Source organism: Solenopsis invicta, chromosome 3 (assembly GCF_016802725.1).
Source record: "Solenopsis invicta isolate M01_SB chromosome 3, UNIL_Sinv_3.0, whole genome shotgun sequence".
NCBI lineage: Eukaryota > Metazoa > Arthropoda > Insecta > Hymenoptera > Formicidae > Solenopsis > Solenopsis invicta.
In genome coordinates, this window is record NC_052666.1 from 26,975,020 (window position 1) to 26,994,308 (window position 19,289).

At 37.4% G+C, this 19,289-nt stretch overlaps 1 protein-coding gene across 3 annotated transcripts in view; it reads right to left on the minus strand.

The window, feature by feature from the left end:
- Positions 1–205: 205 nt before the first annotated feature.
- Positions 206–19,289, minus strand: part of LOC105207879 (forkhead box protein D1) — a 35,766-nt gene continuing 16,682 nt past the window's right edge. Inside the window, exons 4-9 of one of the 3 annotated variants that reach the window (XM_011177541.3) lie at positions 5,003–5,641; positions 4,383–4,584; positions 4,126–4,174; positions 3,714–3,792; positions 3,486–3,635; positions 206–1,872 (exon numbers count right to left, since the gene is read on the minus strand). In XM_011177541.3, coding sequence (XP_011175843.1) covers positions 1,685–1,872; positions 3,486–3,635; positions 3,714–3,792; positions 4,126–4,174; positions 4,383–4,584; positions 5,003–5,641 — 1,307 coding nt within the window. In that variant the 3' untranslated portion in view covers positions 206–1,684. Of the gene's footprint in view, positions 1,873–3,485; positions 3,793–4,125; positions 4,175–4,382; positions 4,585–5,002; positions 5,642–19,289 lie in introns of all 3 variants that reach the window. The other 2 variants (XM_011177539.3, XM_011177538.3) reach the window with 2 other exon arrangements.

Genomic DNA, 19,289 nt, shown 5'->3' on the forward strand with positions numbered 1-19,289 from the left:
CAAAATGGAGCTTGACATTTGTATTAATCTTTATAACGTTGAAAGCGAAGTTCAATATTTTTATATGTCCTCAGATAGATTGCTGTGTGTAAATTAAAATATCTAATTCAATTAAACATACACATGTTTCGAAATAGCGTGTGCGTTTAGTAACAAGAGTATCTCTCTCGAATTGAGATATTCCCTGGAAGAGAATTGTACATACTTTCTGATGATAAATAATTAATATTTATTTTTATCTCTTATATAGCCGCTGTTACACTTTTTTTTACACGTGGATTTTTGGCCGAACCACTGTACCGCAGCTGCCACAAAGTGCTCATACACGATCTTGGTGTGTAATAACTTGAACGGAGCGTTATACACTTAATAGAAGCCAATTTTAGTGATTTATACATAAGACTAATTAATTCGCAGTATGAGTTTCTTAAAGTCGTTACAACGTCTACGCTAATCGTATATTTACATCGTAATCGCGGAAACAATTTCGTTTTAATCTGCATAATTCACATGAAACGTACATATTTGTACGATTAAACATATATAGCTCTATTCATTATTAAATTCTATATATCTATATATATTATAAAAGAACTCTCTACAACAAGACGGCTTTTCCCTACATCGCTTTTCTCACAATGGATTCATGTTAACTAAGAGCTACCGTTTCCACAAACGTTTATATCGCAATAGAAAAGGTATCAATATTATTAAATTGAATATGCCCAATGTGTGCAAACGCAAACAATTAATAAGAAAACGATCCAAATACGGGCACAAATTCAAAAAAAAAAGATATCGTCTGATCATTCGAGTGCAAAGAACGCGTGAAAATTTTGCCGCCATAATTCTCGTATCTGGAATAACGTTTCTTGCTTCCAAAATTAGTTCGGAACGCGCTTTCTTTTCTATCGCGATCGAAACGATATCTCATTCCCATGTGTGAACAAACTTCCTTCGCCTCTCGCCTCTCTCATCAAGATATTAAATACTGTCTAGCAGTCGACAACGATGTGCGAAGATAGAGGTATTTTCAAACGTGTTATATCGTCAAAAAAAAAAAAAAAAAAAAACGGGGGTGAAGAGATCATTCCTCGCGATCATTCCTGTGCTCTCATCTCACGCGACGATCTCCGATCGATCCGGACCGCAATAGACGCGATCGCGGCTGCTAGTTTCACGAAAAAGATTCAGGGATCACACCATACCGCATCATATCGTAATATTTCGCACACGATAAGCACGACTACCACCACGCGCGTATTGCACGTCGTTTACGTATTTAACGAGCGTGAACGAGCGCATCTACGCAGGAAAGACGCACGATGTACGTACGTTTTAACATCGAATTAACACAATAACAGCAATTACGCGAGTTTCACAAACGAGTTTACGTTGTGTTACCCCGCGCGGTTAGATTCGCGAACGATCATCCAATAACATCGCTTAACGATTATCAGATATTATTCGATAATATTTGTTAAATATAATCCGCATTACCGCGTCATCGAGAGATACGCATTTAGGTCGCATGCATCGCTCACCATTCGTCGAATCGCGAATCCATCTTGTCGCGATCTAACGCGCCGCGCGATAGATCACGTCCTAGGATCGTCCCTCGATCCTCGCGACGTCGGCTCGTCACGTAGCACGCGCTGCTATTTGACGGCGGTTCCTCTTGTGTTCACATAAAGCACTTGGAACGCGTCTGGAACTCCATCGGCGCGAATCCCGTCGTGGAGACGCCCGACGACGCGGCGGTGCTCATCATGCCGGACGGGACGCCGACGCCGCCGACGCCGACGCCAACGCCGACGCCGACGCCGCTGGTCGACACGGTGTTGGTTCCGGGCTCCTCCTTCACGTTCACCACTGCGACAATCGTTAAACGATTCCGATGAGAATATATTGATGACAATCATAAAATTAATTGCTCAGACACAAGTTACTAAAAATTTATTTTATATTACGAATTTAACAAATATAACTTTTTTAGGGAAAAATTCGACTGAAAGTGAAAGCTTCTTTCGCCAATGATGCATTTCAAAGAATATTAAAAAACATGCTTATGCATGTTTCAAACTCAAAAGCTTCACTATGCTAACAAAATTAGATCGACAGATGTGTGTAAACAAAATTTCAACGAAGCACCGATTTTACTTTATCTCTGTTTTACCAAAGTCTGAAAATGTGCGTAAAAGATGCTGAATTAGTGACAAAATATTCTTGTATATAATCACAAATCAAAATCATATTATATCTTTGATGCATCACTATATAGCAAAGATTTTTACTTGCAGTCGATTTTTTCCTAAAATAAAATTACATTTGGTGTATTTGTAATATAAAATTGACAAACTGACTAGCTCTTGGGATTTACGCATGAAGTAAGATTAAGAAGAGGTAACTGCACAGCCTGGGGAGAAAAAAGTTAATCACGAAAAATGTTCCAGGTTCGTTGAACGGAATAATTTGGATCATAGCGTCGCCATATTGAATCAGTATCATGAAGTAAATCATGATCAGTATATACATACATACAATCTGTCACATTGCGTGTTGATATACAGAAATACAATTTGTATTTTTAATTTCTAATATAAATAATATATTTATTAAATAAAATTGCGTAGATGGCTGTAACTCTAGGCGAGAGAGAAAAGGATTAGAAAGAAAAAGTTTATTTACACCTCATACAGTAAATATTCAAATTTTAAGAAGTATTTAAAAAAATTTTTTTGTACATATTAACAAATATATATTATAAATGTATATGTTAATTAAAAGTAAAATTTTATTTTCTTTTATAGAATGAAATAATGTTTCTTTCTTGGCACAAGATAATGTCTGCTAGAAATATAGAAATTAAAAAAAAAAAAAAAGCAAATTTTGCGAATTGCATTTTAAACCAAAAGATGTTATTAAAGAAGACGCATTTATACAAACAGATGGAACAATAATTTATGTACCAAGACAAAGACGAAAATTAAAAGAAGGAGCGGTTCCTTCAATTTTTCCAATTATAATATAAACACTATGCAATTACATATTGTTTGTACAATCCTTATTTATTTTTATTTTATCTTTACTTACTCTATATATGCTTTAGCTATACTATTTTAGCATAGCTATTGACACATTACATGTTACATTTAAAATATTTATACCATTTATTTTATTTATTACATTATATTAAAAAATTTTCCACTTACGCTGTAACATATATTTTTCTAACCTTTTAACCAAAAACACTCCAGGACACGAATGACAGCGTGTATTATTTTACCTTTATCTAACATTTGGTGAACAACAAGGATGCAATTAGTCCAAGATGACGCTATGGTCCAAGTTATTCCGTTCAACGAAAAAATACGGAACATTTTTCGTGACTACTCTCAATCTCTGCAGTTATCTCTCCTTAATCTTACTTCGTGGATTTACATTAGAAATATTGGGCTTTCGATTTATATTCAAGTCGCGCTCACTTTCGGGCCAATAGCATCTGCCAGGCATTGCATCCGTGGCCATCGCGGATTCGTGTCTCCTACCGCACGCGGCAAAACTGCTGCCGAAGGAGCCGCCGCCCATGGAACCGGGCGATCCGGCCGTTCCACCTGGAACATCCAGGTAATTGCCTTGAAACGCTTTGTCTGGTCGTTCAGCATTATCCCGCTCGATAAAAGAGGGTGCAAAGTGCAAGAATAGTGACTCACTTAACGAGGTACCCAGTTGACTGTAGCCGTTCATAGCCGGGATTTGCATCGACTGCATCGGCTGCAATTGCGGCTGCAGCTGCGATCAAAGAGACCTCCGATGATTCGACCGAATTATGTCACAATATGTTATTTAGATATTCGAATGTACCGTTTATCAGAAATTAAACTATATTATGCACAGGGTAATTGTTAATTATATGTTGATATTTCGCGACGGGTGAATTTCTAAAATAGAAAACAAGATGTCACAGATCGTTTAGGCGTTATTCTTCATCGTAATAAATTAAAGAAAAATACTCGAAATTATCTTTCGTAAAGATTTCACGCTGCACAGATTAAATATATTGAAAATATTTTTATACATGGGCTAGACGCTAGACTTATAACGATCTTCAGTATGAGAACTCACCGACTGACAATGGCTATACGAGAGTTGCGATTGTTGAAGACTCCATGCGCTACAATGAAAAAAGACTTAGTAGAAATTCCCTATTATAAAAGGAAGGAATTATTATTAGAATTTAAAATACGCATAATTTTTTAATTAAGATTTAAGTTACTGACCACGAGTCTTTGGTTCTAAAATTTTGTGCGAACTGAAGATGCGTGGCATTTGTGATATTCTTTTCATTGCATTCACACACGATATCTAGAAAATATGGATACCTCGTGTCGTATCGCGAATAAGCGGTGGGGGCATATGAAGGGGGTGAGTGGCCGAAAATGTTCCTGGATCCCAGGTGCATGTGGGTCGTCGAGAACGGATCGCCGAAGAGCGGTGGTTTGTATGGAGCGTTTCTATAGGGACGCTTCATTCGTCTTCGCCTTCGGTAATTGCCGTTCTCGAACATGTCTTCGTATTGCGGATCTACGATGACGCAAAAGTACGTTTACAGCGGATGTCCACCAGGACGCAGATAGATTTGACGCCGCAAAAATATGTATGTTTTAAAATTAAACATTTAAATAAACAAGAACTCTATAATTTTTAAGAAGAGTTTAAGACTTTAATTAAGAATTTAAGAATTTAATTTCTTTTAAAGTATTGTTGCAGATTATGAATTAATTTATAATTTTTGCTTTTTGTAGAACAAGAAAGATTTTCGTAAACATATTAACAAAAATTAGGAACTTAAAATCGAGACGGCAAATAGGGAAATTATACAGCTGGCGATTAAGGCCGCTAAAACAAACTCCCAGTAATCCTTCAGAATTCGCCTGCTTTCGCAGTAGAGACGGAAGATAAAGATTGTTAAGTGCTTCCACGAAAAATGACATTAATTTACCGAGCGTCCAAAAATTGCCCTTTCTCTCGCCGCCACCCTCCCGGGGCACCTTGACGAAACACTCGTTCAGCGACAAATTGTGCCTGATCGAGTTCTGCCATCCCTTCTTGTTCTTCTCAAAGTACGGAAACTTGGCGGTGATGTAGGCGTAGATCTCGCTGAGGGTCGCCCTCTTATGCTTGCTGTCCTGTATCGCCATGGCGATGAGGGCGACATAGCTGTAGGGTGGTTTGCTGTTCGTGGCGGAGGAGCCGCCGTTGATGCCATTATTCGTGCCGGTCGCGACGGCGGTTGCGGTACTGTCGGTGGCGGCTACGGTGGGCGTGGAGGGTGCGGACGGCGTGGAGGGATTGCTATTGGTCGTGCTGTGAAGGGCGCCCACGGGCGACGAGCCCTTGTCGTCCAGGTGATGGTGCGTCGAACCGCCGGTGGTAGTGGTGGTGGTGTGTATGGAGACCACGGGGCTGGGGCTGTGCAGACTGTGATGGGGATGATGGTGGTGGTGGTGGTGGTGATGACTGAGGGAGACATGGTGCGACGTTAAACCTCGGCCCAGACTGCCGGGAACCGACGACGAGTCGAGGTCCTTCGCGTTGCCGCCTATGCAGCCGCCCTGCAGGTCGGACACGAAGCCGCTTACTGAAACAATGTCAGAAACACAAATCTAAACAAGAAGGCCTTCCGCGGTCCTAGCTAGATCTTAGTGCTTTATATTTATTTATATTTATTCGTGTGATTTTGTATACTCTCACAGATTCAACCAAACTGCGCGCCGTTACTATCAGATTATAACACAGCTTCTAGATTGAATAAGAAAATTAGTAATATCACGTTTTGTTAGATTAATCTAATAATAATTGATGCTGACTAGCATCTAAATTTTCCTCCTCTCCTTTGAAAAAACTGTAAAGAATTTATTGCGAGAAATATCACCTCAGCCAGGATAAGAAATGTCACTTTCTTACATCTGCGATGTACAAAAATTCTTTTAATTGGATCGGGTATAAAAAATATCTTTCAAATGAGGGGTAAAATGGGACTTTAACAGAATCGATCGCCATCACAGGTTTCAGCACACATTTTGTTCTATTTAAGATAAAATTGTTCTGTAAAGAGCTCCAATTTTTTACTCCAACTTTATTCAATTCAAAACTCGATGAGAAAAAAGACAAATTTCTTACACCAGTCGATACTTTTTCAGCGATAATTCATGTGCAGCAGGTTATAGCAAAACTTTGTAGAAACTCTTCTACGATTTCGAACGTCGTAATCCTTCTTGCATAAAATTCCTTATATAGTCCACACGACTCCTTATTTGATATTCATAATTTAATTTTACATTGATGGCAGAAAAGCTTTTAAGTTGCGACATCGAAATTATCGGAAAATCGACGTGCGATTCCGAGACGATGATCGGGCGTGTGGCGGTCACTCCGAGAACCTGGACAATGGGTCGAGCGTTCCATCATCAATCGACCGATCCGTCCGCAATTCTCAGAAATCTCGTCCGGACAAAACAATTGACCTATTTAAGAGGAACTTGTGCCTCGGGACACCCGAGGCCCATACGGGGTTTTATGTTTAGTGCCAGGAGTCGATATACATACGAAGCGATAAAGCACGAGCGAGAGAGAACGAGCCTTCTGCCGTCGCGTTCCGACGATATTGAGATACGCGTTCCTCAAATTAACTCCTGACGAGTTGGTTTTAGATGTCTCACTAATTTAGAAAAAATTTTTTAATTTATTATTACATAAACAAATTGAAACATGTATTTAAATAAAATTGCAGCAAAGCGCCAATTCTATACATTATCTCGTATCTTTATCATTTTACTGAAATCCGAAAATGTGTGTAAAAAATGGTGATATTGCGGAATAAATATATAAACAAGAGAGAGATAATCTTGTATATATTCACGGAAGTAATTGTCCGGATACATATACAGAATTTTCGGAGTATTGGGAGATTGTTTTATGCTCCAAATCTCAAAAGTGTACTTTTATTGGAAATTTTTTATTGGATATTTTCACTTGCAAGTTTTATATTTAAAAAATTATAATATTTAGTGAATTTGTAGAGCATAAAATATTCCCAATGCTCTGCGTTCAGACAATTACTTTTGCTGCAGTTTAAAGACTTTTTCGAAACGTACAATCCACATAAAGGCTAACGATATAAAAACAATAGGGATAATTGATAGAAACATTTCGGAAATACAAATCATCGTGTTATGTACGTTCGTTTGTTTCGGGATCCATTTGCAAAGAATACGAAAAAAATTCGGAAGGAATATTTGAAAACTAGAATCGATAATTTGTTCGTGTTATTACGAAAGTCTGATAACACGTTGCAACAATATTGAATTTTCTTTCACAATAATGTTTTTTGCAACGCGTTAAAATCGCAAAACGGAAAACCCTGGAGAGAAATGGAGCGGGAGAAGTAAAGAGAGAAAGGGCACAGAAGGGGAAGAGACAGAGAGAGAGAGAGAGAGAGAGAGAGAGAGAGAGAGTCGCGTGTACTCGGAAGTGCTGCTGCGTACGAGAGCGCACGCGGGGGACGGTATCGAATGCATCGGTGCCCTGCGGCACGTGTAACTGGAACTGGATGTAACAGGACACCGATAACTTACGTGCGCACCGCCGCGCCGCAGGCGAAATAGGGAAAGAGAAAGAAAAAGGGAGAAGAGCGGGGATAAAAGCGAACGAACCCGGGGCGACGCAAAATGCAGATGAAGCGGAAGAGCGAAAGTCAAGCTCGGCCGCGCGGCCGGCGAAAATTTATCTAATTAGCCAACTGTCGCAAACAAGACGGTCGTCACGTTTTTATTATCGTTATTGTTACGATATGTCGAAATTAATATTTTTATTACGCTCTAAAAATAACTACTTGATAATGAAATTCGGATCGTTACTAGAGAGAGATGCCCATATCTTTATCTATTCTTCATTTTCAAGATTAAAATTTGGTTAATCTAGATGACAAAGTTTTATATATTACAGGTAAAATCGTTACAGACAATAATATAAATAAAGAATATTAAATAGAGAATAACATTTATATGTGAAAACGAAAATATTAAACAAAAAGCCTTAGGTATAGGTCAAACCTATAAGGCTTTTTGTTCAATATTTGTATAAATAAGTTTGACATATAAAGCTTTTCGTTTAATATTTGTGTAAATTAAGAGTTTATACAGTTGTTCTATCAGTTTTTTTTAACCTTCCGTGCTTTAACCTCCAACCGGAAATTTGAAGACCTAGATAAATTTTCAATTTTTATTTATTCTGCCTCAAATTCGGACACGCTACCTACAAAAAAAAGTAAAAAACTTTTCAAATAAAACAATTGTGAAATAGTATTTTGAAATGTTGAAAGAAAGTGTACCAGAATTTTTTTTAGATTTTTTAAAACCTGAAAATTCTTTTGAAAACACTATCAGGAACCAGTGACCCGGAAACCTGTGAAGGAAATATTGGTCCACGGAGGATTAATTTGCGTAGTCTTTACGTCATTATTGCTAAAACGGGTAGCACAGTGATCACGCAGTCACGCTGACGAGTAAATTTGCGGTTTACACTACCGTGTAATTGACATCATACTAAGAGTCGTTAACCGCGGACGTTAACGGCCGCACAAATTGCTTTATACACACGTAAAACGCGAGGGGGAAATTTTCAAAGTACGAAATAACGATCGTAAGGAAAGCGGAAAAGGACTATATATCTTATAAAATCTCTTCGCGTCACGATAACATTTATAACGTAAGAACCATCCCTAAAACTTCTAAAATTATCATCACCTCTTAAATTATAAATTATTAGTATTTACGAAAGCATTTACCAACAACGAATGCAGATCATGTTTATCTGTATCATGTCTGTCTGTTTTTCTTTCTTAATATTGTTAGTGTTACTATGTTTCTCGTTCTCTTCTCTTTTTTAAATATTATTAATAAATATTATTTTAAAAGCTATATTATATTTATATTTTAAGCTGCATGTTATAAGAACGTGGCAGTATTATTTAATTTTAATATATTTTAAAAAGGTGCTTATTTATTTTTCCATTACATGCAGTCAAACTTTCTGTGTTTCAAATGGAAAATTTGCTTGAAAATGCAACGATATGATACAATATCTATGCTAAAGAAACAAATCCCAGCAAACACAAAGTTACAGTTATATAAATGTTAGATGTAATTTCCCACTCAACAATATAACTGTTGTACAACATACTCGTTGCATAACAGATACATTGTCGAGTGAAAAATTACAACTAATATTTATATAACCGTAACTTGGTGTTTGTCGGGGTGATTTTATAGAGTTCGGGATAGCTTCTTACAATCAGTGATCTCTCGTTGGTAATGTAACGATCGGTCGTAACAAAAGTCGAACGCCATGTATATCTCGATCCGTTGCACGGAGAGAAGGAAGAGGTGGAGGAGGGGATATTACATATCTACAACATCGTCCTGGGTTCGATGATATACGGTTACGGCTTGCGAAAACTCGAACACGTGCTCCGGGCTAGAGATGGATCCGCCAAACAAGATGTCCGCGCGACATACGGACGCTGGGTGTAAAATTTCCCGGTATCGCGCCGTCTCGTCCTGGCGAAGAGCCGTGTTGTGGAAACAAGGATATGTCGTACCGTGCCGTGCCGTGACGTGTTCACGCACATCGATCGACGGTGATCTCACGAACGTCATGCACAAGCTCCAAGCTTTGCGAATGACGCAGGTTTCTTTTTTTTTTCGCTAAATTACCGTAGCGCGAGCTTAGTGGAAAGCCGTTTGGTCCATTTTTCCGTTCGGAAATCGGCTTAACCGGTACGAGGACGAAGTAAATTCGCAATTGAACGTATTATTTTTGAGGAATAATGAGATTATTAATGTATTGATATATACGTTAAGGAAAAAAGTTGTTAACTTGATTAAATTTCTTTAGTTCAAATATTTATGCATTTAAGTCAAATACATAATTAAGTATCTGAATCGAAAAAATTTAATCGAATTGAAAAATTTAACTAACAATAAGTTAACGACTTTTTTCTCAGTATATGTGAAAACTTGATCGAAATTAATTTACTTATTAATCGTTAAGTATATTTTACAAGTGGGCTTAATTACTCTTACACTAAAATCTTGAATAGTAAAATAATATTATTGAATAAAATTATTATAACGTAAATTCAACAAATTTGAATTTACGTTTTAAATCATTTCGCACAGAAACTAAAAGAATTGAAAATCTTCAGATAATATTTTTTCGTTGTATGTATTAAATTGCTTAAAATGTAAAATAAAATAAATAAAAATACATTATACATAGATACAATAAAAAAAGAGAAGAACATATGTGCTGTTATCATACTATCAAAATTAATCTTGAAATTATAATTCCTTATTTTTCTAAATATTATACAGGCACTTTTTCGCATCTTCAAATAGATAACTATTTTCAAGAGCTTTTCCATGAAAAATTTTTTTTTCCAAATTTTACATTCGCAGTCGTTTTCCATGAAATCGTGAGTTCGGCATGGCTACTCGTGTCGCAAATCTTTTAATATTACGTAATAATATTGAAGCGTGAAATTATATCCCGCGGATTTATCTCCGGGCTCGATGTCGGGTTCGAGTTTTTTCGTATTTCCGGAAATACGACTTTCCCGTCGCGGAAACACGCGCGTATTCTCTATCGCCCTGAGCGAACACAAATTTCAGAAATCACTCGGAGGACCGAGCCGAGGGAACAGAAAGAGAGAGATGGATTTTAATGTAACGGGAGTGTATCTCTCTTTTTAGATCCGTAGCTGCCCTCGCTGGGTGTACAATTTCCTGCAGCAGCGAGACCCAGGATGATCCTGGTGCACGCACGAGGAGAGGCGGTGTTTTGAAAACAGGGATACGCTACCGTGCTCGGCTATTGTCATAACAACGATCCGCAATGATCTGATGGCCGCGACAAACTGTATTACACACGTACACGAGAGTCTCCGATCAGAAAAAGAATACTACGGATAACAGCCTTCGTACAATAACCGGCTGCACGATCGAGAGCTCGGAGAGGTGTACTGTGTAAAGTGTACTCCGACTTTAACGCCGGAAATCCGATGCCGCCGATAATAATTGTATTAAGATCGAACGCGGATTGATCGACTCTAATTAAGAGTGCACTTAAATCGCATTTCGTGTATGCATTTCTCGCTAAATCGCCCTAACAAAATAAAGAAATTAAAATGAATAGATCGAAATCTATATTCATATTTACGCAAGATATTTAATTTTTTCCGAAATTTCGTCCACGTTTTTTTAGTTATTTTCTTCACCCCTTTCTATATTTTTAACATGAAACTCAGTTAAATGCAAAATATCTAAAGAAAGAAACTCATTTCAGTTTAATTCTAAGTGTAAGGATTATGCATTTTTCAATATTTTTTTTTCTGATATGGTGAGAGGAAACTCAATAGGAGAGCTTCAATTCATTAATGCTTCATCGACTTTTTTCTTTATATTAAAAATTAAAATTTTGATTACAATAATAATTATCATTATATATTAATATTAATATTACATTATTACATTATTACATATATTATTATTATTATTAAATAAAATAAATGGAAACAACGAGACGCGAAAATTCAATCCTAACAGTATTCTGGGATTGGCATAGGAACAAAGTTTCCACCGGAAGTTTAACGAAAGGAAAACAAGCTCATGACACTCCAAGTGACGCGAAAGAGGAACGGAAACAACAGACGAGGCGTAACGCGTAGAAGGTATATCGATTAGCCGGGGTGCAAAGTCGATCTCCGGGGCGAAGGTCGTCGTCTTCGTCGTCTTCGTTGTCGCTGACCGTTGTCACTGGCCGGCCGTAGAAAACCGTGGCATTCGCATTCCTGAAATGCTGCTGGGTTGAACGAGGAATCGGCATCCGGCGCCGATAAGCGAAATACAATACGCCGTGACATCACGCTCACTCGCGAGGAGTGACGGAACGAACGAGCGGCAACGAGATACAGCCATCTCGTCTTCGATGACGGATAATCCTCTCGCGGCTACTCGTTCATTGTCGTCGGGTATTTTCATGAGTGTCGCAGACACGCGGAGAGACACGACTTCGCGCTTCGGAAATCATGGATCCCGTTAATTCAGCAGAATCGATGATATTAATCCGCAAGTGCTCGCGTGACTTTTTTTAACGTAAGTGTATTTATTTTTATTTATACATAATTAAATAAACGGAGACATGTTTCAAACAAAATAATAATTTGCAGACAATGAAAATTAAAAGAAATTCATGTTTAAAAAATACTTTGTTACGTATATGTTTAATTAATATATTTAATTAATAAATTCACAGTCTGCGCTTATAAATTTGTATCTGGATCAGTTTGACTTCCATGCGAATGTTTACGGGTCACGGTTAATAAGTACGCAATTATCTTGCCACGAATACGACAGGTATGCAACAGACTTTGTCCGTCGATCGAAAAATAAAATGGGTATAAGGAAGGCTTCGCGAGTTGTAATCTGCGAGAAGTTATGTCGTTCGAGGTCCTTCCTACGTCGCAATCGTAAGACATTCGTACATTCCAAGAGTCGTGAACTCATTCCGCGTTCCACAAAATTGCAAGCTCGGCGGAACGGCGCGGCGAAGGATATCGAAGAAAGTCGCATTTGCATTTTCGTATTCCAAATAATTGTGACTGTAAAGGCCGCATTTGTATAATGTTTATTACGAGGCCTAACTTCGAGCTGATCGTTGCATTCCGTCCCAAATTGCGAAACTCCTCGCGATATACTTCTGCTCTCTCGCTTTCCGGCGGAATCTTTTCCTTCCAAGTCTTTCAATTAAAAAGAAAATTATTAAAACTAAGGGATTTATAAGAGATTAATTTTTAGCGATTTACATATAAAGACTTGATTTTGTATCATATTTTTTTCATATTTTTTTTTAATTTTAATTACAAAAATTTTTTTATTTCATAAGAATTTATAATAATAGAAATTAAAGATTATGCATTCTTATCTTTCACATACTCATCACATGCATTTTATATATATTGCATCCAAAATCCGGTTTCTATTCCACGTTTCTATCCGCCACGTCTTTCTCGATCAATTTTTATCAGCCTGGCGCATCCGTTAAAAATTAACATAAAATAGTTATTTTTCTTTCCTTAAAGAGTCGATCCTGGCGCGCAGTTAAACCAAATCGGGGCAATATTCGCGAGAGGTAGAAGCACAGATGTGTGGCCGGAGGGTGTCGCGTAGCAAATCTCCAGTTGCAGTCAGGTGTGTTGGGCGAACAGTTTGTGACGTTATCGCGATCTCGGTGCCTGCTTACTCATGCATCCTAGCTCTTTTCCTCCAGTTCTTTTTCTTTCTTCTCTCGTACATACGTACATAAGTCTTCACGTGTATTACATAGAACACGCGTTATGCTTCTGCGCGCGTACATGTGTGTGTGTGTGTGTGTGTGTGTGTGTGTGTGTGTGTGTGCGCGCGCGCGCGCGCGTGCGCACGCATTATAATACGTGAGAGCATATACATACTTCTCGTTACTGATAGCGGATTATTCTTCTTTCGAAACGCACTATCGCCACCGGATGTAAACATTTTGTAAACTATCATTTAATGAATTAATTTCTTCGGATTACGTACGTGTTATCGCAAGAGACGTCCGATCTGTGCACTGATTAATTGTCATGAATGATTCGAGAAATTTTCTGATGAGCCAGTTTTGGCTCATCAGTCTGAATATTCATTCACGACCAAGAAGATAACCGAATTGAATTTCTGCGTCTCCAACGTTGTACACATTATGCAGCGTCGTTCTACGTATTCGTATTATAACGCGTATTTGCAAAATTACATATATTTTTGTTAATTTGACCCATATATATATATATATATATATATATATATATATATATATATATATGTGTGTATGTATATATACATATAATTTAATCCCATTAACTGGCTTTAATTAAGCGATGCACGCGTGCGTTTAGAATATCACGAATAATGGATAATTCCAAGTAATTCGACGGGATCAAGTGGCGAGGGCGCGCAGAGAAGAAAGGGAAGGACACGTGACCGCGTATCGATGTGCAATTAGAGTAGGAACGTGCTGAAAATGTACGCTTATTAACCGAGCTATCATAAATGAATGTCTAAGCTCTGTGACTCTTTACTTATGAAGCAATACGAGAAAAGCAATACAAAATTATCCGTATATACAAGAAAACGAACGAGGACTCGCGAAACTTTCTTATTCCAACAATTATATAAAAAAGTAATTTTTTTGTATCTCGATATTGTGATATTTGACATTTATACCGCTTTAATAAAGAAAAGAACATTCGGAAAAGAATCGAACGAAGAGGAACTTTCTTCGTTGCCCAAGGTGCTGTGGCCATCTCAGCTACCTACTTAAAGATTAATTAAATTCGAAATTTCCACAAATTTTCGTGGATAGAAATTGATCGGACACAGAATACCTATGATGGTACCTCAATGATTATAAATTATTACGCAGCATCTCAAGATTTTAAAGAACGCGGAAACCAAGCCCTAGAAAGAGAAAAATATTCCGACAGATAGTATATTTTATCTATTCTTTGTGAGATACGAAGGAGAGAAAGAAGGAAATTCTATTGTTAGAAGTTTGCGAATGTTAATCGCGCGTAATGTATCGGTCAAGATAAGAAGTTGAGGGGGACACCGCATCGTCATGCTGAAGGGGGGATCAAACGCGGAGGCCTAGCACGAGGATAAAAGACAGAGGGGATCTCCAAGCCCCCGGGGGTCAGGGGGTCACTTTAGCGACAGCTTATCACGCGATATCTTCCGCGTGAGCCAATCGCCGTCTGGTATCTCGACCTTAGCGTAGTCGTCGTCGTTGTCATGACGTAAAGAGCACAACACACGCCAACGCTGGCAAGCTCACACCCGTTTTCCGCAATGAACCACATCATATGTACATGGACCTCGCAAATACTATCTCAAGATCTTTCTTTCTTCCTGCTCCATAACCCAATTATTCGTTTGCTACATAATTAAAAGCGATATACGTACATTAAAAAAGAAAAGAGAGAGAGAGAGAGATAATGAGTAACTTTACCTGCATAAGCTTCACATTCATATGTGACTTCTTTATCAGTCCTGACGAGAAATTTATTACTTCCGAGTAGTGTTACCTTTTACCTCTTGTATCATATTTTTTTATTTGTCAATCGCATAATCCTTACTTTTTTTTAATTTCATCTTTTTTTTGTTTCTTTTACTAGTATTTAGATTATGAATATTAACTCTTAAACACACTATGGGATCCTGGAGACCTTCCTGAAAAACTTTACTTCCGTGCAATTTTATTTTAGTTGAGCATTGAAGTTGGTCAATCATAGGTCAATAGGGAAGACTTTTCTTTCCACCTAGCCTGAATCTTATTTCTCATTCCGTCTTCACACAGCAAGCGATCGAAGTTTCAGGAGAATTTCCAATAAGGATTGAGATTGCTAACTAAGTTAGTTTGAGCTTATCATCGTAGACGTAATTCGACACTGTTGTTTACGTTTGTCGAACCGCAGATGTGCTGTTAGGGTTTTCTATTCTAGAAAAATTTTTTATATCTGCATGAAACAATCGTCACGACGACGTCAAAGCAACGTCGAGGCGACGTCATTGACGATTCCGAAATTCCGACATCCAGAAGAAGTAAACTCGCATCTATCGATCGCGGTCGAGCCAACTTGCGATTCAACAACGTGACCGACAACTTGCGTTAACGAAAGAAGAATTTTCGACGATAGAGGCAACACGAGCAGAGGTGCAAGTCGCGCGACATGACGAACACCGCGCGTTGTGTTCGTCTTCGATGAATTTCTTTCTCCGCGTCAAAGACGACGATGGCTACGATGCGTCATTATCTCCATCGCTATCGTGTTTTGTGATAGTAAATATGAAACGCGAGCGACCTGTTTTGCACAGGCGTCGTGCCCGGCATTGATTAATCGGAGGAGCTCTCTTGCGGCGCGGCGCAATCGTCAATCACGAGCGAGAACGTGAAAATGCGAATGAGCGAAGTCGAGCCGATTATCTAATTAGATGCGGTACTACTTTTCAATGAGTACCAACCATTCGATTCGCTTCTGATCGGCCGCCGTATTTTTGGATAAAATTATTATAATTAGAATGATCAGCTCTGTCAAAATGACCATTTTTTCTTACAATTAGTCCTTGCTTTACATTACAGAGAAATTATTCAAGTAATTTTTCCGAAATTTATGTTGACTTGGTCGACTAAAAAATTATGACGTATGCCCTTATTTTTTTCCATCAACTATTCTTAGATTGAAGTTGTCTTGTACATGCGATGCCTAAATAACTAGTTGTTCTAGTATTAAAAGATTTATAATTTAAGCACCATTTCGGAATGCTGTGATAGAAATATAGGAAACAGTGCTATATTTAAAAAAACTAATATTTGTTAACTTTTAATCACAAAACGCGCCGATCAAAACTCTATAATAAGAAAAAAAATTTTTTTAACTAAAATATTTAGTTCGATATAATTAATTAAACATTGGGATGATTCAATTATTTAGTTGCATAAAAAAGTTTAGTCATGTCAACCGTTCAATTTTTTAAATCAAGAATTAATTAAACTAACTTAATATTTAATTGCACATATCAAACAAAATATTTTAGTTTTTCAACAAATCTTTTTAGTTAAAAAGCAAATTTTTCTTCGCAAAAAAATAATGAATAAAGATTTTAAAAATGATAAAAAATTACTTTTAATCATAATTAAATTTAATTTCAACAATAAATTGCTTTTATATCAAATTATTTATTTTATTTAAAAAATTGTGCATACGATATATATTTTACACTGAACCTTTTCATTAAATGCTGTTCTTTATTCAGTCATCCAGCAACGTACCTATAGTCTTTTTTTTTTCTAAACAACGATCCTAATTTATTTCTTTATTGTTTTTATGGGGACCTCATTTAATTATCATAAATAGTTTAGCAGCCATTACTTTCTGTCACAATACGTTACAAGGCTTATCGCGAAACTTTGGCGGCTTCTGTCAATTTCTGTAACATAGCGCCATTCGCGATAACATTATTCGCGCGCGATACTCTTTATCGCAAAATTAGCGATCGCTTCCAAACCCATTACCCTTGTTTACTCTACGCTGTATTTTATATGGATGTTCGATGATTACATTCGTGACCTTATTACAAAGTAAATAAACAGGGTTATCGATCCAGACTTTCCTCAAAAAATCTGTCACGTGTACTTGTCTATATACGTTCAAAAAGGAGAGGTCATATTAGTCATCCCTCATCATGAAATCTGAACTAAAAAAGTTGCAAAATAATTAAAAACGATAATTGATACGATCGTCAAAACTAAAAAAAAGTCCAAGACATGAAAAAGCGCGTGGAAGATTCTTCAGCAAACATATTAAATATTAACAAAGAGTTACATTGATATTAATAAACCTTTATTAAATATTAATAAAATATCTATATCTGAACGTATCGAGCAAACATATGGAAATCAAAAATTAATTTAACAACTATAAAATAATGGGAAAAAATACATAAATATATTCTGTCGTTCGAGTACAAAAATTTTCTGAAATTCGCCCAAAGCCAGACATATCACGCAACAGTTCTGTGCCGTAAAAATGCCCCTAAGAAAGTAGCATTAATTGATTCGCTGGGCAGCTACGTCCAGACGTCTAAATTTCCGCGATCGCACAATGGACTGTAAAATAATCAAGCCGCGGCGCGCAGCGGCAACGCAATAGCAATTAGATCAGTGTTTGAACGATAATCGGCTATCCTATAATTAGATATGTCAGCTATTTCGTACGACTTTATCGTGCGGCCTTTATTGCCTCGATAAACTTGCGCTGCATAGTATAAGCGTTGTTAAGCGGCGAATAGAGGAGACACGCGCGAATGATGCAGAACGTGCGAGCCGTGACCCCGTCGATCGCAAGTCACGCACGATTTTTACTTCGTTAAATCGGCACGAACGCCCGATCGAAAATCCTGCCGCATTTCGGGTCCAACTCGTCTTAAAAATTCCTCCCGAAAATTCATGAACTATCCATGTTATTGCAAAAACGATTCACAGAAAGTTGAAATTCTTTCTACCACACTGAAAAAAAATTTGTTGAAAACTAATATTTAGTTCGATACGTTCAACTTAACACTGGGTTAATTCATTATTACTATTATTTAGTTGTACGAAAAAAGGTGTAGTTCATTCATGCCAACTATTAATATTTTTTAATCAAGAATTAACTAAAGCAACTTCAATATTTTTAGTTAATCCTTAACTTACGAGGTGGCTCCAAATCAAATGTTTTCTCTATCAATACAAGCGTTGAAAGTATAATAAACTTTCAACGCTTGTGTACACCGCTGCAAGTTTATTAATATACTTTAAACAAGAATAATGCAAGACTGATTGTTATTAGTTTTGATTAAAAATATATAAACGAGGGTCCAAATATCAAAAAGGTAAAATAAAAATGCTTTTAAGATTAATGAGTTTCATTTTATTAGTCTTCGAAAAATAAGGATCCAGTGGATCTACGGCATTAAAAGCGAATTTATTTTTTCGCTTCATAAATTGAGGATTAAACGTATTAAATTAAATATTTTAACTTTGCAACAAATTTTTTTCGCAATGCAGAAATTGTCGATTTATAAAAATTATTCATATTTAAAGGCAATCATGTAAGAAAACAAAAACTAAATCCGTTCCATGAAAAATGAATTGGCCAAAACGTGAGTTGAGAGAGAGAGGACGCAATTGCCGATACTTTTCCCGGTCGAATGCCGGTCTAAATGCGAACAGCGCAGTCGCGGCTTCCACGGCGGAATTCACGAAGGAGCTGTTGTCGTTGAACGATACGTCAGCTCCTCTCGCCCTGAGAGAAGCACGCGCAGCCTTCCCGGATTAGCGACCATAACTCTTACACGCGGACGCTCTAAACACCCCGATTCACGCGCAACGTGAAGTCAAACACGCGTCGCGACGCCTTGTTGCTACCGCGCATCCTCCCTCTTGTTTCAGCATCCGTTCTGGACCGCCTAGGCGAGATCCTTCCCCCACGATTCTCTTCTCGTTGCCTCGTAATCATTGTCCTCGTTAAGCAAGTTTCGAGACTCGCAATCGTTTTAAGTTAAGCGTTGTATTTTTACATAATGATCGAATTACTGAGTGACATAACTGAAATT